Here is a 22,972-nt window from a genome sequence, read left to right as displayed (position 1 = left end):
GTTTATCCCATTGGCTTCACTGCTGTGAAAGGTACATTCTCATGGCTCCCAAATCCAGATCTCTTTCTGGGCTTTGGCCCTGGGACTGCCTGGCCGCTGAGCATCTCCCACTGGGTGGCCCACAGTGATCTCAAGCTCAGCGTTGCTGAAGCCAAGTTGGTTATCCCCCAGCCCCGTCCTGTGTCCCCACCCACCCAGTCACTGAACACAAAGCCAGGCATTTCCCTTGCTGCCTCTCCCTTCTGTGTCTTCGTACATTGGATGGGTGACAGCTCTCCGCCGTCACCTACTTTTTGCCATTACTCCGTTCTGCGTTGGTCTGGGTGCTCACGCCTTGGACCTGCAGCCTGGTGGACTTTTCTGCTATCGTCTGTGACACTCTGCTGTGCTCCTCTCTCTGCATCCCCTGCCCCCGCCTCTCCAGGCCAGCAGCGGACCTTGTGGCCACCTGCTCACTTTGCCTCCCAGCCCCGAGCGGCACCTGGGAAAGGGCTCGTGCCCAAAACACGCTTGTTGAAGGGCTGGATGGAGAGGTGCCCTTACGCCGATGCAGTGGGAGTGAGGGCTGGGTTTCTTCTGCGACTTACTTAGGTTGGTCTCCCTTAAACAAAGGTGCACACATCAGATAAAGAGGCAGCAGTGGAGGGACAGGGGTGGAGCTCTTTTTGTTGAGGGTCTCATCTTACTTCCCTTGGAGTCAGCCTGCTGGCGAGGGGACTGCCTCCGTGGTGTGGCATCGGGGAGGAGGGGAGGCAGGCAGGCCCAAGTGTCCTTGCTTGTCATTGCTGCCCGAGATTTCCCCGGGGACAGCTCATGCTTTTGTGATCAGCACTGCCTTCTCCAGGCAAACTTGACTCTACAGCCAACAGCACTGAAGTGTCACGTGGATTGTATATCTGGTCCTTTTCTGGGTGAGATGAAGGTGTTGCAAGATATAACAGGAAGAAGAAATTGGAGTTGAGGATTTCTGTAGACCATTAAGATGTTTTGTGTGGGCCTCCTCTTGCCTTCAGAGTGATTGCCTGGTGATACCAGTGTTGAGTCAGCTGCGAGCATTGCTTCCATCAGTTGTTAGCCTCCTAAAGGTCTTCTGGAGACCGTCGTCCCTCCCCCCATCACGCTGCACACTTTGTCAGCAAGCTTACCCATGCCTTTTGGGCCTGGATCCACTCAGCTTGATTTCTTGTTGTAGCTACAGGGACCAGAAACCATCTGGTTTCACCTAGTCGAGGGGACATTCTATCAAATGCATGAATTAGAATGAAAATCTATGTTATGTTTCGATAGAGGCTGGTCTTCCCATCTCTGTTGAAGAAGACTGTCGAGGGTGAGGTATTTGTGTACTTGTAGGCTGGAAAACCATGTGCTCTACTCACTTTTGGTGTTATTTCTTAACCTTTACCCTGGAAGTTAACAAGTGTTTGCTGCGCCTCTTGGGGCTTTCAAATTAGGATGAAATTGTGGTTGATGTCAGGAAAACAAACCATGCCTGCAAATGAGCAAGTTGTGGATTATGATTTGTATGATATTACATCATTGGTTTCTAAGATATCTCTGTGGTCATTTTGTCCTTGCTTGGCCAAAAATGGGGAAATACCACCAAAGGTTGCTGCTGTTTGATTCTTGGTCTAATAAATTACTTAAGATCAGAGCTTAGTGGAGTATCATTTGCATAGCAACAGGAAGAGTGACAGGCATTTAAGTCATTATTTTGATTGGTCTCCTTTGACCAAAACAGGCAGAAGATGTTGTTTCTTCCATTAGCTAGAGCCCTGATCTGCTGCAGGAGACCAGCTCTGTGGCTGTTGTAACTTCAGTGTCACCAAGAACTGCTGTGTTCTGCCTTCTGGGTGGTTTTGCTCTCTTCTTTCCTCTTTCCCTGTCTGAGCCTTTGCGCCCGTCATTACTACTCCCTGCAAATGGCCAAACTCACGTGCGTTTTTGTCATTTCTTCATGCAGATTTCAGCAATGTCCCTGACATCACAACAGGTCTGAAAAGGAGTCAGACAGATGGGACCCTGGATCAGGTTTCCCGCAGGGAGAAAATGGAGCAGACGTTCAGGGTAAGATGTTGGCCCAACATACAGGAATAACATTTATCAGGCGTTGGGCAGATGGAAGGGAAGGGATGGGTATATACGTATATGAGTGTGATGCGCACTGTCTGGGGTTGGACACGCTTGAAGCTCTGACTCAGGGGTGGGGGCAAGGGCAATATACGTAACCTAAGCATTTGTACCCCCATAATATGCTTAAATAATAATGATAATAATAAAAGATGCTGGCCCAAATTGCAAACTGAGAACCAGGCAGGCAAGTCTTAATTCCCACCTTTACCTGCGAGGAAAAGGAAGATAGAGTTGTCCTATCTCTAGTCCCAGTAGTTGATACAAACAATTTTTTTCCCTTAAATAATTTTCTTTTTAATTTATTTTTTTGGAGGGAAGTACTAATGGGAACCATCGACTTTAGCCATGACTCCTCGAAACTTCCAGTGTGTTTTCAAAGAGCAATGCCAACTTTGCCATGCACACGCTAGGATGGTTTTGCTTAGACCAGGTGTCCTCGAACTACGGCCCTCGGGCCACATGCGGGCCGCCTTGCACATTTATCTGGCCCTCTGGGTGTTTTTGCTGCCACTGCTTGTCCTGCTTAGCAGCCGACTCTTCCCAGGCCCACAGTGTGCACTCTCCAACGGTCTGAGGGACAGTAAACTGGCCCCCTGTTTAAAAAGTTTGAGGACCCCTGGCTTAGACAAATAAAACCTAAGCTCTGGTGTTAATTACTATTCTATTCCTTTCCTCCTTTTTTTTTTTTTGTTTGGCTGAAGGTAAATTATTTTTGGAATGTTGTCATTTGTGTGGTAATATATATATGATATAAAATTTGCCATTTTTACCATTGTCAAGTGTACACTTCAGTGGCATTGAGTACATTCACGTTGTCTTGCTGCCATCATCACTGTCCATCTTCAGAACTTTCTCGTCTTTCCAGAGACTCTGTCCCCCTTGAACAATAACTCTCCATTTTCCCCTCTCCGAACCCCCTGGTAACCTCTTTTCTACATTCTGTCTTACTTGCCAACCCTAAGTGCCTCATAGATAAGTGAAATCATACAGTATTTGAGCTTGTGTTTCTGGCTCACTTAGCATAACGTCTTCCACACTGTAGCATGTGTCAGACTTTCGTTCCTTTCTATGGCTGAATAACGTTCCATTGTGTGGATACACCACATTGTGTTTGTTCATGCACCTGTTGGTGGACACTTGGGTCGTTGTCCCCTTTTGGCTCCTGTGAGTAACACTGCAGTGAACACTGGCGTACAAGTGTCTGCTGCAATCCTTGTTTTCAGTTCTCTGAGGTGTAGACCTAGGAGTAGAATTGCTAGGTCAAGTGGCAACTCTCTGTTCAGCTTTTTGAGGAACTGCCTACCCGTTTTCCACTGTGCTGCACCATTTCACATCCCCAGCAACGAAGTAGAGGGTTCCAGTCTCTCCACATCCTCTGCGGCCCTTGTTACATTCCATTCCTTTCCTTTCCTGTGTTTTAACTGGTCCTTGTCAGTTGTCCTTTCAGAAATGGTCTGATTGGCAAGATCTGTTTTAATAACCAGTCTAGTTTTTTTGTCTGTTTTTTTTTTTGAGACAGAGTCTGGCTCTGTTGCCTACCATAGAGTGCCATGTTAGCATAGCTCACAGCAACCTCAAACTCCTGGGCTCAAGTGATCCTTCTGCCTCAGCCTCCCGAGTAACTGGGACTATAGGCTTGTGCCACCATGCCTGGCTAACTTTATTTTTATATATATATGTATATGTATATGTGTGTGTGTGTGTGTGTGTGTATATATGTATATATTTTTTTTTAGTTGTCCAGCTAATTTCTTTCTATTTTTAGTAGAGACGGGGTCTCGCTCTTCCTCAGGCTAGTCTCGAACTCCTGACGTTGAGCCATCCTCCCACCTCGGCCTCCCAGAGTGCAAGGATTATAGGTGTGAGCCACCACGCCTGGCCTATCCGGTCTAGTTTTAACTGATTTTAAAATCACGACTGTTTTATGTTTCTTGCTTTTGTCATAAATACAAAATAAGGATGGAGGAAATATAAGCAATAGCAGGCATTTGAATAAAAGTGACAAAACGGGGTGGTGCCCCAGTTGAGCAAGTCCCGTTGTGAGCACCCACGGGGCTCACCTTTGGGGACTGGGGACGCGCCCTGCGAGGGGATCAGGGGAGAGCCTGCCGGCCTCAGAGCGGATCCCAGAGGGTTCCAGAGGCTGCAGATGCCTCTACTTCCCGCTCTTCTCCCCTTCCCGTGCTCACTCGCTGAGCTCCCCTCCCACACCCACCCAGCTCCTCCAGAATCTTCCCCTTCCTCCCGACTTCTCAGACAAAGCAGGTGCTCAGCCGGGCTGGTTACAACCCCAGGGTGCAGTTTTCTTTTCACTGGCCTGAAATCCATGGCATTTTCCGTCTTACAACCCTGTTCTACCTCCGGTGGGTTTACTTTTGGGAACCCAGTATCAGAGCTAATATTCATCAGTTTTTTTAAACAAATCACTAGATCATCCTAGAGCATCACATAGATGTGTTTTGATTGCTTTGCCTTAAACTGTTTATAAAAGCAAATTCTCCGGAGACACTCATGAAGCGAGGCTGTCTAAGCTGAGCGTGCTGGGGGCGCTGGCCAAAATCACTTAATGCAATTAGGGGTAGTGGTTTCCCCTGTGCTATCATCTGCTTGCTTCATGCATTAAAGTACTTAAGAAGGAAATTATATATATATTTTTTCCAAATTTAAGATTCAGTAAAATACATATGCAAACAGCATGTTAAGGCCATTTCCAACTCTTATATGACAGTAGCTCTCATAACTAAACAGAACATTTTCAAAGGGAACATTGCCAAAGTAGTGATCACCTTACCTTTCTTCAGATATGAAAATATCTACATGTAATAATGGATTTCAGTACATTTTAAAAAGATCCTAGGGCAATGCCTAGCAGTCACTCAGTTCATGTGTTCTTTGTTTCTTTGGTGACCACCAAAAATAATAATTGTGATGGACATTAGTGAAAAGAAAAAGTTTCGAAGTTGAGGATTTAAATTTTTTCCTGTTGGGTTAGTGTTTTATTTAAATCTCCTAGAAACATCAGGTTTTATGTGAAAGCAGTCCTCCTCTGTTTTTAAACTGGTGATTTGGGAGTTGTCTGATAAGTGCCAAGCACATGCTGGGAGTGGATTTTTGGGACCCCCTGCACCCCCTCATCCATGTGATATCCGCATGATGTCCACAGAAGGTGCTGCTCCACACCTACTGCACCTGCCTCTTTTTTCCTGGCCCCCTGCTCTGGCCCAACTGGTCTTCTCGGGGGTCATTAACTTCTTTTCAGATCAGACCCTGGTTGAACCTGGGCTGTTTGGGATATTTTACTAACAAGTATTCTAGACTTGAGAATAAAGAATAATTTCCCTTGAAAATCAAGTGAAGCCTGGCTTGATGAAGCGCAGCTGTAACAAGGGCTTTTGACAGCCCTGCAATTTCGGCAAATGGCTCATAATTGATTGCTTTCTTCTCCGTAAGGGTGCCTATTACTGTCATAGCTCTTTGTGTGACCCTGTCAGCCTCTCCTATGTGGGGGATTTTTTCCCTCAGTATTGTTAGCAATTAGCATGTGCTATTGTCATAGTTGGGAGTTCGGAAGGAATATACAGTTTCCCCTTGGGTGAGGGGGTTGAAGTTTTCGGTTTGTTCTGGGAGCTCAAGGTGCGTTAGGCGGTCCGTTTCCTGCTCCCTGAGCTGGCTCTGCGCGCCTGGCCCTGTGTGGTTCTGCCGTCTGCACGCTGCCGTGACCCGGTGCCTTCCCAGAGCAGGCAGCTCGCAGCATGGGTGGGAACCGAGAGGAAGGGGGCGAGCCTCCCCCAGTCATTGGTGCTGCTCTGGAGGAAGAGCTTGGTGGCGCTAGGACGTCCTTGTGAATGTGACTTGGAAGAACAGTTGGGATTTTTTTCATTGCCTGGGGATGAGACAGAGAGAGAGAGAGAGAGAACGCACATCTCACTCATTTCCCTACAGCCGACTGTAGATGTGATCCTTTCTCCCAGAGGGAGCAGGTTTCTGTGCACTTTTCCTTTTTATGTACAGCATGTAAGTAAACAAGGGCTTTGGTTTTCATGGATGTAGATTCTGATCCAAATGTAGGCATGCTTGCATGGTTTTCTTTTCTTGATTGGAAGTTGATTTTATTCTAAAACTGTCTAAAGACTGTTGTTACACAGATGAGAAGATGTGCCTGATTCTGACAGTAATCTTTAAGCACTCTTTACAGCTAAGGATAAGAGAACTTCTTTTGGATGCTAGATATTCTGTGGCTTTGTCAACTTTTCCTTTCTCATTCCAAGGTCTTGAAATTGATCTCTGAAGTAGTTTTGTCCGTCTGAAATATAAAGACATCAGAAAGGCCTAGGGAAATATTTACTCTGTAAGATGCATTTGAAAAGCGAGAGAGGAGTAATTTGAATAGAGCAATTAATTTTATGCTTGTAAAATTTCCTTGGGTCATAACATGTACTTGTGTTGGGCTTAATACTGTAAAAGAAAATCTACAAAAATGAAACCTGTTTTCTACAAGGTAAGCAGAGTTTTTAATTTAGTTATTCCTGATTAAATAATTTTTTTTTTTTTTAGCTCTTTAGAAGACTTTTATGTAATCACCTAGTGTAGCTTTGGCAGTAATTATTTTTGCAGTTTGTAGGCGTTGTGTTGATAGAACAGAGCACATGGGGAATCTGGAGATACAGCATGGCAACCAAGTGTTGTGCTCTTTGCAATTTAATCATGTTTAAGATATATTTTGTCCTGTTTATTTTTTCAAGGTAGAAAAAAAGGAACATGCACTAATGGCTAGGCTTTTAGTACACAGCGTGAACAAAACTTGCATTTGATTTTTAACTCCTGCTCACTCACATAGCTTAACCTTTTGAGTTTCTCACATGAATTGCTTTTAAGAGCTTGCATATCTGAGAAGCTCAAGGAAAAGAAAAGGATTAGACTACATGATTTTGCTTTCCAGCATTCTCAGTGTATTCATCTTTCTTTGATGCATGCTTTCCTGCATCATTGCAAGATCTTTTTGACTGTAAGATGTTTTTATTAGGAAATAAAATATAATTTATAAACAGTAATCTTTCTTCATGGCTGTTACTCAGTAGATTAATACAGTCATGATCCTTTTGTTAAAACTAAACATACTTATTTCTCAATGCCAGTTATGTGACCTAATTCCTATTTGAATGAACAGAGAGAGGGCATCCTCAAAGCAAACAGTTTGTCCCTAAAAAATGGTTTGGGTGTGGTGTTTCCCAGAGGTGAGACAATAATCTTAAAGTTTTAATTCTAGGTGGCCTTTTCTTGCAAGTGGTGGCATATTGGAGAGATCTCTTGGCCTGATGGCTGGAAACCTAAATCTATATCCTGGTCCACCAGGCGTTGCCACTCTGAGACCTGGGGCACATTAGCTAACCTTACTTTAAGCCTGTGTGTCGTCCTCTGTAAATAAAAACGTCACCCTCACCAACCCCGTGTTGTGGAAAGGATCATGTGAGAGATCGCTAGGCTCTAAGTTTCCCTTTCCTGGCTTGCCTCACAAATGCACGAGGTTTCGAGTTCTTTCCCGCTCTGCTCACCTCGTGGCCTCTTGATCTGGGGGACTCATTGTTAGGAGGAAAACATGTGCAAATATGCAAGCACCCCAATAAATCTGTTATTAAAGTCAAGACAGGTGTATAACTCAAAGATCTTAGCGGCCTACTTGGTCTTGAAAGTAGTATCAGTGGTTAAATTCTCCTGGGCTGTCCCATGAGATGAAAAAGAATCAGGAACCGAGGCCCTTAGGAATTGGGTCCTCTTGGCTCTCTGTGGTCTGCATGCAGACAAAGCCTTGCCCACCTTTTAGCTAATTTTTCTTATGCATAGTGCTGTAAACGCAGGAGCCTTTCCAAAGGGTTACTCACACTGACTACATAAAAATGGTGTGCGTGAGATCAGCCTTCACCTCTAGCTGGAGCAGGCTGTGCATGCTGAGATACTTAGCGAAGCCTGAGGGCTGTGCCAGTCCAGGAGGTCTTGCAGACTTTGTCCTTCTAGAAGGCAGGCAACAAGGGCACCACTGCTAGGGGTAGGAGTTTTGCACCCAGTTCTCAGGTGCACCATTCTGCCTTTCTAATGTCATGCTTCCTTTTGGTGCAGACTTGGTGGCAAGTTTGTGGACGTGTTTGAAGTGACCATGCTTAGTTATCCTTGGAGTCTAAAAGGCCATGTGATCTCTTTATTGTTAGATTCCTTTTTATTTCCCGTTTTCCTAACTCCAGGGTATCAGTGCCCTGCTCTCCATCTCTCCTTTGTCACCGGGCCTGTGTGTCAGGCAGATGCCACCCCTTTGTGGGTGTGGCACAGAGAAGACGCTGCTGCAGCATAAAGCACATGGAGCCCCGTGCTCTCTGTTCCAAGGGGTCACTTATGTGCTCTGTTCAGCAGGGTTAGAGAGGACACCCATGTGTCAAAAGGAAAGATAGAAAGAAAAACAGTCTGGAGTGGCAGTGAGAATCCGAAGGAGAACTCACTCGGCAGGTGGCCGCACGGAGAGCAGGGTGGGGCTGGAGAGCTTGTCCTGCAGGAGGGGGCCGCGTGGTGGCGTCTGGCGAGAAGGCAGCGGCAGGGAACCCTGCTGGTGGGGACCCACCTGCCCACCACTTCTGGTCAGCGTGGCGGGTCCCTCCTGGCCAAGTGTGTCCCGGGCAGAGGCGAGCGAGGTGGTGGGAAGGGGGCCAGTTGGCCCGTGCTGAGCGGGGGACTGTGCCAGGGACACGGAAATTGCCAGCAGCAGGATGTTGCCTGACGAGCACCCAGCTGTCTGCGCCTTTGCCAGGGACGCTTGTCGAATGAGACCGTGGCTGGGGCGGGTGCCGCAGGGGCAGGCTGTGAGTTCGCGCGCAGAGGCAGCGGCGCAGGCTTGGCTTTCTGTAGTAAGCACGGACTGCACGCACGTGTCGGGGTGGGGTGTCACGAAAGAAAGGCAGGGAGACTCGGGCCTGGCGGGCTAGTCTGGAGCCCGGGTTGCTCGGCGTCAGCTCTGGGAGGCCTGGGCCAGACACGTCCCCTTGGGCTCTTCTGTCCCCTCGTCTGGAAAGTGGGGGCGATGTCACGGGGCTCCCAGTGAAGGGGGCAGGGCGCAGGGGGTGTCACTGCCTCCCTTTCCTCCCCTTGCCCTTTCGTCCTCAGACCTGAGCCTCTCCTCCCGCCTTCTGCCCCCAGCATGTTCCTTCCCGCCTTCTCCGCCCTGCTTTCCCTTTCTTCTCCAGACTTGCCCTTTTCGTCCTGTTTTTCTGGAAGAAAAGAACAGTTATTATCGAGAGTCATCTCCAGGGTCACAGGATGAAGAAGAAGGGAGGGAGGGAGCCGTGGAGGCAGCACCGTGGGGGCTGCATGTGGCCCGGGAAGTGGGCGGGAGCAGGCCCGCAGGAACTGTCAGGCCAGCTGGGGCTGAAGGGCTAATTACACTCCCTTCCTCATGCTGCAGGGACAGTGACTCACAGGAGAGTGACTGGGAGGCTGCACACCGCGACTGGGCCTGCGGCCCCACAAAGACTTGGCCCTGACCGAGCAGAGATGCTTCAAGGGCAAGCTGGTCTCCACGCAGGGCTTTCTCTGCCACGCCTGTGTGACGCAGGCTTCTCCTCGCCCTCTCTCCCCTTTGAGACAGCGATGGCCACAGTTTGGCTCCCACGCTGTCTGGGGTGAGACTTCAAGAGGGATGTGTTTGTTTCCTTGCCAAGGCAAACAAAAGGTGAAGTTCGCAGGGTAGCCAGCCAGCTCTGTGCAGCCCAGGTGGTGGACGGGGGTCTCCGGCCAGCACTCCTGCACCTGCCCCTTCATGTCGGCCCCCAGGGATGGCAGTCCGGCCCCCAGGGATGGCAGTCCAGATGGGGTCGAGCTGCGCGTTCCCGTGCCCCTCCCCCCAGCCCCCATGTCCTGCCTCTCAGCGCTCTATTACTCCGTCTGTATTTCCTTTCTAGGCTTTTCCCGGGTTGGAGATGGGCAGTTATGGAGACCTCAATATAATTATACTTTTTTGCGGGAGAAGAAAGCAGGGAGTTCGAGTGTGTCAGGCCAAACCCTAACCTCCATGTAAAGACCTCTGGCAGGCTCTGCATGGGCAGGCCGTCTGGAGTCGGGTGGACTGAGCAAGAACACACGGGGTTCTGCCCCAAGTCTTGCACTGGTAATCCCTTTCTCGTTCCTTGGATAAGTCATCTGACTTCTGCTTCTGTGAAACCGAGGGGTCCGTCTGACCATCTGTCCTGCTCTGACATCTCCCTGTCTTTCTGCCTAAATACCTGATCTAAAGGAGTCCACCTGGTGCCCCCACAAATATGGAGAGTGGCCTCAAAGAAAGGCAGATCTTAGAAGAACCCCATTGAAATCTGCGTCGATCATTCATTAGCTTTCACACAGTTCATTCAAGTTAAACCTCTCAGATGTGTGGCGGTTTTTAAGGTAATGGTGTGCAAACGTCAGGCTAGTTAGATACTTTCTACTCCCATATCCTCTGCTCTTTTACTCTCTCACCTTGTTTAGGATCGTATTTAGAGGAGCCCATTTGAGAATCTGAAGAAAGCTATGGGACCCTAGGAAATTGCTCATATACATATGTAAAAAAAATTAGGTACAATTCTAGGGTGTTCACCGATCTTAGGACGGTTGTGCATGGATTTCCCCTTTAGGAATGTATGAACTCTAGGCTCATAATTTTGACTTTCAGTAAACATCTGGAAAATCTAGCCTCTGTCTTGACTTAACATTACTGACATTACAGAATCTGTTATCAAGGACGTAGGATATGAAAAGCGCAGTTCAGTCAAGTGGTATTTTGAATTCTTTTTATCTTCTAGTCTAATTTGTTTGGATGAGATTAGCCGTTAATGCTTTATTTTATTTTATTTTTTTAATGTGCTAAGAGACAGAGGGGAGTGTTAAATAACCCCTAGATGGCAAGCAAATCATTAGGTTGAGACCAGAATAGATTATGTTGGTGGTGGAGGTTAGACATCCTCAGACATCACTGGACGCAATTGCAGCATTATGTGCCGGCGTTTTGGCATTTTAAAAAGTATTATTTTCTGTAATTAGCGGAAAAGGTGATAATGTTGGAAGAAGAATTCACAGTTTGATCCCACAGCAGGATTTTATAGATCTCTTTGGTAAAGTAAACAGCCATCTGATGGACGGCGGGGCGGCGCCCGGTCTGCACGCTCGGCTTAGGGGAAGTGCAGGCAGCCGTGGCTCCTGCTCCTCCCCGCTCCTCCTCTGCAAGCTAGCTGAGCTGTCCGGCAGCTGCTCGCTTGCTTGCTTTCAAAGAAGTAATAGCCACAGTTCCAATCTAACATTGGCTTGCGGCTATTTGGGTGCCTTAAATCTTATCTAATCTTTAATATTTACCAAAAACGGGGTTGGGAGGGGGGTGTCACACTATTTGTTCATTTGCTCCTTCGCAGCTTCCCAGAGGCACTCTCTGATGCCAGCCTCCTTAAGAGCTCTCAAAGAGTCATTTGGATCCCTTCTTTAAATATTCTTGTGTGCTTAGAGATTGCAGTCGAATGAAAACTTCGTACTCGATAAATGAAGATGTGTTTGCGTCTCAGTGATTTCTTTATGCCTGTCATTACTCATCCAAGATTCTCACTTTTTAATTTATGTCCCAGCCCTACAGTTGGGCTGGTGTTACTTTAAAAAAAAAAAAAAGTTCTGAGAAATTGTTCTGAGTCATTTCGCAATTTCCTCTGTCGTCTTAGCTAAGAGTAGCTCCGCGTGTCACTGTGCTTCCAGCTGAGGGAGGACAGGTCGCGGCTGAGCCCTGCCTGGGAGCCCGGCACACGGGCACACTTGATGCTGCTTCGCCAGCTCACATCCAGCTTCTAATTGCTGACGGTGAGGACTGGATTACTAGTTTTGTAAATCAGCCTCCTGCTGTTCTCGATAATGGCATGAAGAAAAGGGCAGCAAAAGCAGAGACAGTGTCACTAGCGTGGGAGCGAGAAGAATGGAGGGGTGTCTCTAAAGGCACCCAGTTCTCCTGCCCGCTCATCCTCTTGTTTGCTGTTGCCTCTTCCTCCTCGTCTGTCCAGCGTCCAGCACATCCCTCCCCCTCCACCCGTCACCTGCCTTCGCCCTCTCTAATTCGGTGCTGCCACCTAAGTTCTCTGGTGTTTTCAGAAAACAGCTGTCAGAGGAGGAAGCTCTGAGACGTGCGATTGCCTAGAAGGTTCTGGCCGGGCATTTGCGCAGGGAGGGATCTCATCACTGGCTGTTTAGAAACCACAAACGTTGCACGACTTGAGAAGCCCCAAGTGTCTTCCTCCCTCTCCTGCTGCTGTCAGCTGGCTTTGGGATTGTTTAGAATCCACGTCCTTCGTGGTTCTTTCAGTCACAGATAAAGGACAAGCAGAGAGGAGACTTGCTGGGCCGCACGGCCTGGCGATTCCAGGGCCAGGACGGGCTGGGCGGGCTCCGCTGTCTTGGGTGGCGAGGCCCTGACTGCGGTGCTTTCGTAGATGCCTTATCAAGATGGAAGGGCTGATTATCAGACCAGTCCTCCAAGGTGAGCTTTAAAGATAACTTTTTAAGGCTGAGGCTTTAAAGGAAGTTCCAGTTTACATTCTGTCATCATCACTTTGCTTCTCCTATCTTTACTTTGCTTGCTTGGGCGTCTGGCTGGCTGTGCACGCCTCTCCTAGTTCCTCAGCTGTTCTCACCCCTAGGGATAGGATACCTGGCTTTAGTTACTTTGTACTTATTGATTTGTATTTTCCAGAAGCTTGATCAAACTTGTCAAGCTATTCATTAAAAATAATAGTTGTCTTAGTTTGAACTTTATTACTTCATTGCTGTTATGTGGTCGGTGTAGATTTTGGAGATTGGTTGATGCTAAAGTCTCAGGTCCACATATGTATACCTGTAAGGCAGGCATTGTTCCAGGTGAGGTCGTCATTATTTTGAGAACCTATCAATAAGGATGCCAGAGTAAAAGAACAGACTCAACCATCACATTGCTTAAATCAGCAAAAAACTGCAACTAAAACTGTAGTTAAGGGGCCTGCAGGTTATATCTGTGCTCACTTTAAGGCAATGAGCTCTTGGCCATACCCATGCCTGATTAATAAGTTTGCCAGGATATTAACGTATAATTTCATGTTTTACAGTCTTATGACTTTTCTCCCCAAAGCTACAATTTTTTTGAAACCAGATTTCAAGCATCATTTTTAGCCGAATTTTAGAAGTGAAAGCCTATGCCTTTCTGGGCATGAAGAGGGAAGAGGTTGGTTGCAGACAAATCACAGCGCCTGCACCCTGTCCCCTCCCCCAGCCACTCTGCCTGAGCAGCTAGGAGACACCCTTGATCCACAGAAGCTAAAGGTACAGCAGTCGGTGGAAGTCAGTGTAATTGTGGGAGATGTCATGAAGGTACCAACCGCCCCAGGGGGTGAGAAGAGCCATGCCCCCTTCCTGAAGCTCAGTGGGGTGTCATGCAGTGCCAGCCAATCTCAGCTGCCCCCTCCATCAGCTGAGCACCCCTGAGGGCTCTGCTTCTAAGAGGAAGAAAAAGACTGTAGATGGTGAAATTTAAATGCTCGAAAAAATTATTTAAGGATTCATCATTTGCCTGTAACAAATTCAGGCAGGGAAAGGACCCTGTTCATTCTCCCAAATCAGAGCCCATGCTCTTGTGTCCTGTCCCGGTCAGTGAAGCCATGGCTTGGTTTCTTCTGCAGAAGAATATTCCAGGGCAGAGTCAAGCAAGCTGGTTCTTTGTTTTGTGCCCCCGTCTCTAGCAGAGTGTTGCTGTCATCTAGGGTTGGCTCTATTGTCCCGTGGCCAGGGCTATACCAAATAGCACATTCGCAGTATGCGCTTAGAGAGTGGGATATATAAGAAAGGTGTGAGAATTAACTAGAAGGGTTTTATCTTTTATCCTCTGCTGTTCTAAGTTGGGAAAGACAGTAGATGTTTATCTTTTAATTTGCTATTGCACGGAGTGGAAGGACGGCTAGACCTGAAGTGCTGGAGCCTTCCACTTGCTCAGCAGAAAAATTGCTTCACAAATCCTTATACCCTTATTCATTAAAAAGAGTGGGGTTCTGTTTCCATAACAGTTGCGTGGCTGTGAGGTGACATGAAGGGCCATGCAGAATGGCTTTGTAAACTGCAAGGGGTGCTGAGCGAGACTGCTGAGACTTCACCCTTCGCCTGTACTAGGAATGTGAGATACGTCACCTCATTTAAGTGCTTTCTCCACAACCCCACTGACTAGATACTGCGAGCCCTTTAGCATGAGGGAACTGAGATGCAGAGAAGTCAACTACCAGGCCAGTGTGCCCTAGGTGGAGCCAGCGATCAGACCCAGCCCCGCCAGATTCTAGCGTGGACTTTCCACGACACCATACTGCCTAGTGAGGACAATGTGGCACCGAACGAAGAAAAGGGGAGAAGAAACTACGTGTTTAAATACCAGACACATGGAATATGGGTGTATTTGCTCTTGAATTGATTTAAAGGCAGAGCAACTCTATTTGTTAAATTGCAGGGTATGATCTTAGAAATCTGGACACGACTTTTTGGTTCTTTAATTTACCAACTTGGTTACACCCCAATGGACAGGAGGAATCTGTGAGGATATGGAGACCTGAGGCTTCTGCTCCAAAAGAAGGTGCACAGAGCCAGCGGGGACGCAGCTCTTTACAGCAGTCTGGAAGCTGATCTAAGATGCCCAGGGAATGTCACCAAGGAACTGGGACAGGGCAACCGAATTAGTGTTTTCTGAGCATCTTAGAACTGCTCTCCCAGCCGAGTGCTTGGGCTGCAGTGGGAGCTGGCGCAGCCCTGCTCGTTGGTTTTCTACGTAAGGAGCCCACATGGGTTATAGCTGGGAAGCAAATCAGTGTCTTAGGGAGCCAGGGAGAGGGAGAGAGGGCTTAGCCGGGACACAGCTATCCTGAGCAAAGCTGGACACGGCCTGAACTGTTAACCGTAAGTGTGCAGAATCTCTCCCTTTCCGGGATTCAATTCTATCCTTTTCAGTCATCTACTTCAGTCATCTGCCCAGAGAACTTGTGGCTAATGGGATATTTGTCAGAGCTCTAGTCTGTCAAGAATTTGATTAAAGTTGGTTTCACTGACATATTTTCTCTTCAAATTGAGTGAAGTGTGCTTTACTGTCCAACCATTAATATACAAGAAGCAACAAAAACCTCAACTCAGTAAATTCTCAGAATATGTAACACTTAAGGAACTTTTCCTGCAAAAACTGCTCAATAATATGTTACCAGTTACCAAGAATTAAGTCAGAGACATAACTCTGGAATAGAAAGGCTATGTTTGGAACGCTGGCAGTAGACATAGGAACCAACTAGAATGGAAGTGTTAAATGAAACAGTAACCAGTACAGAGACAGTTACTGTAAACACACAAGTTTAACTTATGTGCTAATGAGAACAAAAGTAGGCTGTGGGAGAGAGCAGGAGGAGGAGAATGAAAAGAGAGCCGTGACCTGGGATTGGCGCCCGTGGATATGTGCAGATGGAGGGTCATGGTATCAAAAGGTAAGAAAAGTCCTGGTTAAATACATGTTGTCTCCAAAAATTGGGTTGAAAGACATTGGTTTAAAGATTTCTTTAGTTAGATAAATATATTTAGAATGAAAGTTTAATACTATAAGATAATGACAGAAAGAATTTAAATATAGGTTTTAATGCCCCAAGTCACAGGAGAAGCAAACAATCATCCCATGTCAAAAAGCAACACAAAGTAAAAACTATCAGGAGAGATTAGTGTCATTTTTCAGAGCCTTGGATCTGAGCCAGGTGAGCACGCAGGTGTTTTTGTTTTGTTTTGACCCAGTCGAAAGCATACTACATAAAAGGTTTTATAACTGATGTGACTTAAGATGTCATTTGTAGTTTCTAGGCAAATAACATATAAAGGTCATTTTTAACATTTACACTTTACTACTGAAAAATTTCAGAATAAAGTTTTATAAATTATTTTAAGTTTTAATCCAAAAGAAGAGTCTCTTTTGACCTGGGTTCATCTCTCTATATCAGGAGTTGGCAAACTTTTCCTATGAAGGGCCAGATAGTAAATATTTTAGGACATCAAAATTATTCAGCTCTGCATTTGTGGAGGTGTGAGCATGCAGAGTTCTAATAAAACTTTATTTATAATAACAGACCGAAGGTAGATTTGGCCCACAGGCCACAGTTTGCTATTCTAATGATCCACCTGGCCCACACGCCTCTTTCTTGGTGAGCAGATTTAATTATACATGACCAGCAAGCCATGTCTTGTCTTTTTGGGTGAAAAGGGAGAGAATGCAGGGCCTGGCACAGGAGGCATATATTAGATCAGCCTTAAGGGGGACATCAAAACACCCAGTATTTTATATGAAAGAGGTGCCTGGTTGTGTGGAAATGCTGCCCCAGCCCTTGAAACCTCCTTGGCAGAGGGACCGTATCTTACTCATTCCTGAATTCTGACTAAACTGTTAAATACGGAAACCAAGCAGAAGGCAGGCAGCGAGGACACTCCAGCCCGTCCTGGCTCTCCTGTTCCCCACGGGCTGTGCCACCCATCTGCTCCGCTGCCCCCTCCCCAGGGCAGAGTGCCCTGCCCACGACTCTGGTCTGGGAGGCCACATAGCGACGGCCATGGCGCTTCCTCCCTGCAGGCACACAGCTCCGACCGTGCTCCTGGGGGAGTGCTGCCTGAGCTCTCAGTATTTGCCGCGTGGCACACCAAAGTGCCGCACACGTGCCCTCCGCCTTCTCAAAGAACTGTGTCCACGGGTCGGCCTGGGCTGCCCTTCCTCTAGACATCAAGTGGCCGCTCCTGCCCCACTCCCCTCCTCCGTCTCAGACGCCCTGGGGGAGCAGCAGCCCGGCCCAGCCCGGGGTCCCTGTCCCTCCGGTGTATTTCCCCACGGCCCTCAAGGCCTGCGTGAGATGCCGTGTGCTCCATGTTTCGGGGTCGCCTCTCTCTGCCCTTTACCCCCCAGCACCCCAGCAGGGCCTGGCGGAGAGGAGCTGCTCAGAAAAATTGCCAGTGAAATGAATTGTGACTTTTCTGGCACCTTCCTTTGGGGCGGTCAGAGAAAATGTATTCCTCCATATTTCTCAAAGGAGCAGAAATTGAGACATTAAACTCTTTATGCAAATTATAAGTGTCATTGAGCCCTAGCTTTGACTGATGCCTGGCACTCTGCTAAGTATTTTTATATGGTTTATCTCATCAAATCCTTTCTCCGACCTTGTAAATGTGATGCCTGCCTTAAAGGTGAGTAAACTGAGTCAGGAAGGAGTTAGGGTCACACAGCTGGTAACTGCCGTGGTCAGAGTTTGAACTCCAGAGCCTGCGTGCAGAAATCTCCTGTCTTGAAAACAGTACCTGTAATTAAGGAAGCAGAGCCCGGGGAGCACCCCGAGGCCCTTGCTGCCAGCTGCAGCTCACGCTGGGGTGGTGAAGAGGGGCAGAGCTCCGGCGACAGCTGTACCGGCGGGAGCACACACCCACCCGCATAATGCCCTCCTGCCATCTGTAAGGTACTGCCACACGCAGCCCCGAGTGGGTCTCCTCCTCCCTGAGCTCGGCTCCCTTGCGAGTTCACCACCTCCCGCCCCTCCCTGCTTGGCTATCCTGCAGGCCCCAGCCTCGCCCTGCCTTGGACCACAGCTGCGCCCATGGGTCTCCAGGAAGGCTGTGCTTCCCCAGCCTCAGCTGGCTTAGTTTGGCTGACTTTATCTACCCAAAGGTCACAGCTTACGTGTTAGCTGTCCCTGCCCCTTGCTCTGACCAGAGCTGGCCCCTCTCTTCTGTTTCCATGGGACCCCACACTTTGGACATCAGTCATATTAGAATTACCTGCTCAAAGCTTGTCTTCCCAGCCAGCCTCAGGGCACCGGGGAGGAGGGATTGTGTCAGTCTTGTTCATCACAGAATGTCTTAGCAGGCCTTTTCTGCCTCAAATCTTTTTTCTTTTCTTTTTCTTCCTTTCTTTCCTTTTTTTTTTTTTTTCTGAGATAGGGTCTTGCACTGGCATCATCCTAGCTCACTGCAGCCTCCAACTCCTGGGCTCAAGCGATCCTCCTGCCTCAGCCTCCTGAGTAGCTGGGACTACAGGCATGCGCCACCACTCCCAGCCCTCAAATTTCAAATCAGTTTTTTTTAAAGTGATAGGAAAAGATTCCATTATAAAAATTTTTTCAAATTTACTATAAAAAAATGATAAAATTCAGATAAGCCAAAGTATTAAAATTAAAATAATTTGAAATTCAGTGTTATCTACTGCATTTATTATATAGTTCCGTTTTATAAAAATCCGTGCATACATATTTATATGTAGTAAATATATATCAAAATTACTTTTAAAATTGCAGACCTACTTTTTCTTTCCTTGCCAGTAAATCACGTCCTTCTCTGCTGGTCAACAGATGTCCATCTTTCCCATCATCGGAAACTGCTGCAGAGGCCTCATTTTTGTACCAAAATTTATTTAGGTTACTGTTTACTTCCACAGTCTACATTCTCATTCTGCCTAGGAAATAGAATCTTTGGAAATACAACATCTTGTCTGGGAAACAAAGAATAAGTTTTGAGCAGTGTTTCCTCATCCTTTTTCATACCATGTTGATAAATATAAAATCTCATGCTGTTTCCCTGGAGTCTTCGATGCCCTGCTACAAGATGAATGATTTCTCCCTCAATTATTAATACAAATGTCCATAATCATCTTGACTCTGGGGTTTGTTTTGTTTTAGAGACAGGGTCTTGGCTCTGTCACCCAGGCTGGAGTGCAGTGGCTCCATCCTAGCTCACTGTGGGCTCCTAACACTCCTGGGCTCAAGGGATCCTCCAGCCTCAACCTCCCAAGTAGCTGGACTACAGATGTACACAATCACACCTGGCTAATTTGATTTAGTAGAGATGGCGTCTTGCTCTTGCCCAGGCTGGTCTTGAGTTCCTGGCTCAAGCGGTCCTCCTGCCTTCACAGTGTGGGGATTACAGGCATGAGCCACTGTGCCTGGCCCTGGAGCCTGCTTTTTACCTCCCACCCTCCCCAGCCAAGGTGCTGATACACTCCTCTCCTCTTCTTTTACCCCCTCCCTCCTCCTCTGCTGAGACCTGCTGTTGCCTTCTCTACTCGGCCTGCGGGCCCTGCCAGCTGCCCCAAGCATCTAAGAGAATTTAGCCCTGGAATTCTGCCCGGGCCACGCTGGGGTCGCCCAGAGTGGCTGAGGCCAGCAGAGCAGGATGTGGCCCACCCTGTTCCCACACCCTGTGAAGATGTGGAGGCTCCATGTCAAATTGAGATCATAGCCTGTCTCTACCCATGAGCCTTTCTGGGGAAGTCATTTAACCCTCTGTGTGCCTTCTCCATTCCCTCTGCCAGTAACACCTGGGGGTAACAGGTCTTTCTGTAGATGGTGACATTTATAAAGTTCACAGTGAGTTCAGAAAAAGTCCTTTGTACAATTTTCAGATAGTCTCTTGTTTTCTGAGGGGAGCTTTTCTCACTTAACTAATTTGTCAGAATATGACAGCTGACACCATAGCTGCACTCTGAGATTACTTAGCATTGCAGCCTCCTCATGGCTTCCAGACAATGAACGGGGAATTTTTTTAGTGCTCAGTATATAAGAACACAAGCCATATCAACCACACCCTTCCAGGACGGGACTATCCTTGAGGATAACTGGCCATTTGCCCCCGGCCTAAAACGTCTATTGTATTTTTTCCAACATTCTTTTTAGGTGCAGTGGAAGTAGCCGAACCCTAGTTCCTCTGCCTGAGGTCCTGGAATGGTGGCACTCTGTGGACATTGTCCAGACTGGGGTTCGGTCCGGGTCACTGGCTCCGCATGGAACTGGCCAGCATGGTACAGGGAGAGGAGGCCGTGGTGGCAGTCAGGACCCCACGTGATCACACACTGTGATGTGCCCAGCTCACTTGTGTGACAGCCTCCTTCCTTTAGCTCTGTGTGTTGGTTAGGTCGGTTATAGGTTCCCTCCCAAAGTGAACATCCTTTTCCCCTAAACCAGGAATTCAAAGTAATACATACTGCAAATGCTGTCTTTTAAGTATTAAGATATTTCTTAAGTATCTAAGAAGTATTTAAGATATTTCTTAAGTATTTAAGTATTTAAGATATTTCTTAAGTATTAAGTTTGAAATAGTACCCTAAATTAGGCAGCACTTTTAAACCTTTTTCCTTAGGCTAGGTAGTGTTTCTGAGCCCAAGTCGTATAAACAGATGCCTTTGACAACAGTTTGCAGTGCCTGGAGCCCCTAAATGAGGGCACAGCTGCTCCCGGGGCCAGGAGAGGTGGGAGCCGGCTCAGCCTCTGATGAGGCGAAGGACTCCTGGCTGGCACTTCACTCGGTGGCTACGGGACCTCTAGCGCAGCCCTGGAATGATGTACCTATCCTATCATGATTTTTCCTGTAGGCTTCAAAACACACAGGGAAGTTGAAAAACCTTAGGTAGTATCGTCTCTAAATAAGAGCCAAGTCAATGTCAAAGTTGTTGTCATCAGGGGAACAGATTTTACCACCCTTGTGAAGAGAAGGCTGTCACCATTTTTCTGATGAAAAGCGTCGTGTGGAACGCAGGTAGAAGGGTCGGCTGGTGATTCAGAGCTTGCTTTGAGAAAGACTCTGCCCCTGCGTTCCTCCAAAGAGGAGCGGGAAGGTGCTTGGTCGTCCTAAGCAGCTCTGTTGCCACCCCCAAGAAGTGGCTCTATGGGCTCCTTGAACATAGGCACATCTAAGCCCCTGTAGAAGGAAGCAGAAGGGGCCCTCGTCCACATAGTAAAACAGAAACAAAAACAACCCTGCTTAGGCGTCTGTCTGCACACGCAGCTGCTCCTCATCCGTAGATAGGATGAAATTATTCTCGAGCAGGGATAACCTTAGCGTAACCTTATAACCCTGAGAACTTGTAAAAAGGTGGTTTTTTTGTCACTGTCATTGCTTTTCCAGACAGCATAGTTTCAGGAATAAAATCTTTTCGTTTAATCTTTTTATGAATTCATAAAGAAAGCGTGTGTGCACTCGCATAGACGGCGAGGCGCACGCGAACCAAGTTCTCGCGCTGCTGCTGTGAACTGGAAAACCCCAGCCAGAGGCCCACGCTGCCCGGCCGCGTCTCTCGTGCTGCCACGTGCACACGCCGCTGGGCTACCGGATCCTCACACACGCCCAGCCGCACCTGGGATCGTCTGTCCTTTGCTTTTAAAGCAGCGTTGGTGGCAGAGATCGGCCCGATAGACTTCCCAGTTGTCTGCGTGGGGACTGCTTTCACCTCTCTAAAAAGACAAGGTGTTCTCAGGTGGGTGGCTGCACCCCTAGAACCCCTGGGGCCAGGAGAGCCCTGTCACCTGTTGGGCAGTGGCAGGGGGCGAGCCTGTGCTCTGCTGAGTGCCTGGGCGTGGCCACTGCAGTGGGGACAGCCGGAGAGGAGACAGTCCTATGCCGGGAAGGCCTGCCAAAGCCCCTCACCCCTCAGCTGGAGAGTCTCCGTGGGCCACCGTGCAGGGGACATGTGCTCAGTAGACACAAGTCCCCTCTTCTCCTTGACTCACATGGCAGTCTGAGGGGTTTCTTGATGGGATAGGCACTTCTACTTTTTCATCAATAAGGACGCTGAGGACTCAAAAGTGGGGCTTGCCCAGCATCGCGTGGACGGTGGGGGCAGAGGCTGGACTGCAGCCGGGTCTTGAGTCTCGTAGTGCTTTTCGCCGTCACCACACATGCGTGTGAACATACCCCAGCCCAGTCTGCCTGTCGCAGCCACCGAGAATGCGGTCTTTTAATGTTTATAGCCGTCAGTAACGACGTACCAACTGAAATATAACCACCCACGTGACTCTCTCAGATACAGTCTACAAAAACACATCTGTAACTACTCCCCCCCTTTTAGGGAACCCGCGTTCCCCTGGACCCCAGGTAATCCTCACAAACTCCCTCTGGCAGCAGCTCCGCAGTTAAATGTGCAAAAGAAAGGTAGGTTTGCGGCACTTGAGCACTTAATTGTGGTACCTTAAAAAGTAGATTTGCTATGAAAAATCTGAGCTGACATTCACTTTTCAAAAGTTAATCTTACCAGAATTGTTCTTGAATTCTGATTTTCTAAAATGGCAAGATAACTTTATTTTTAAAATCTCGTTATTTTAACACTGCATTGTTAGGTGTGATTTTCGATATCCCAGCAGAGCAAAGCTGTAGTCTTACCAGATGCCATTTAACTTATGATGCATTTTATCAGATCTTATTTTATACAGTATATGCAAGCTTAATATAGATCCTATAGCCCTGAAACTGTTAGTTTTCAGGACTGTAGAATTATATTGTCTGAGCTTGTGGTGCAAATCCCAGGACAGAGATTTCAAATAAAGCTCTGAGTAGTATTATAAGCTTTTTTAGCTCAGTTAGTAGAAGGCCTTCACGATGCTCGAGTCCTGGAGAGACAGCCAGCCGCCTTGTGGCCGCACTGTACTGTTTGCCATTAGGCTTTTCGAGCATGACTGAACAGTGTTGGAGTGTCCTCAGTAATGGATCATAAAATTGGCTTGTTGTAAACATGACCTAAGACATTTTGACAAATCAGGTTGCATTCTGATTGGTGCCTAAGATCCACATCTGTTTTCTCATCCTTTGAAATTTTAGCCAGAAATGAACGTCTTCTGACAGGCATTACCAGAAGTATGCTCGTGTTCATAGTTAAGGATAAAAACAGATGAATATGTATATCCAAGGAGAATCATTAGTACTTATATATGCTTTGAACTATTTCAAGTATGAATAATTTCGTATTATATGTGTCTACATGTCTAGTTGGAGGCTTAGTACGTCTTACGTGGTTCATCCAACT

The 22,972-nt window shown here is 47.4% G+C and overlaps 1 protein-coding gene across 2 annotated transcripts in view; it reads left to right on the top strand.

Annotated features, from left to right (window-relative positions):
• TIAM2 (TIAM Rac1 associated GEF 2) overlaps positions 1–22,972 on the top strand; it is a 104,166-nt gene that overhangs the window by 64,592 nt on the left and 16,602 nt on the right. The window contains exon 14 of one of the 2 annotated variants that reach the window (XM_012759604.3): positions 1,961–2,064. In XM_012759604.3, coding sequence (XP_012615058.3) covers positions 1,961–2,064 — 104 coding nt within the window. Of the gene's footprint in view, positions 1–1,960; positions 2,065–4,831; positions 6,145–22,972 lie in introns of those variants that run through there. The other variant, XM_012759605.3, reaches the window with a different exon arrangement.

The sequence above is a fragment of the Microcebus murinus genome, chromosome 5 (assembly GCF_040939455.1).
Source record: "Microcebus murinus isolate Inina chromosome 5, M.murinus_Inina_mat1.0, whole genome shotgun sequence".
In the NCBI taxonomy this organism is placed as follows: domain Eukaryota; kingdom Metazoa; phylum Chordata; class Mammalia; order Primates; family Cheirogaleidae; genus Microcebus; species Microcebus murinus.
The sequence above is the reverse complement of the archived record's forward strand: the minus strand, read 5'-3'. Positions and strand labels throughout refer to the sequence as shown.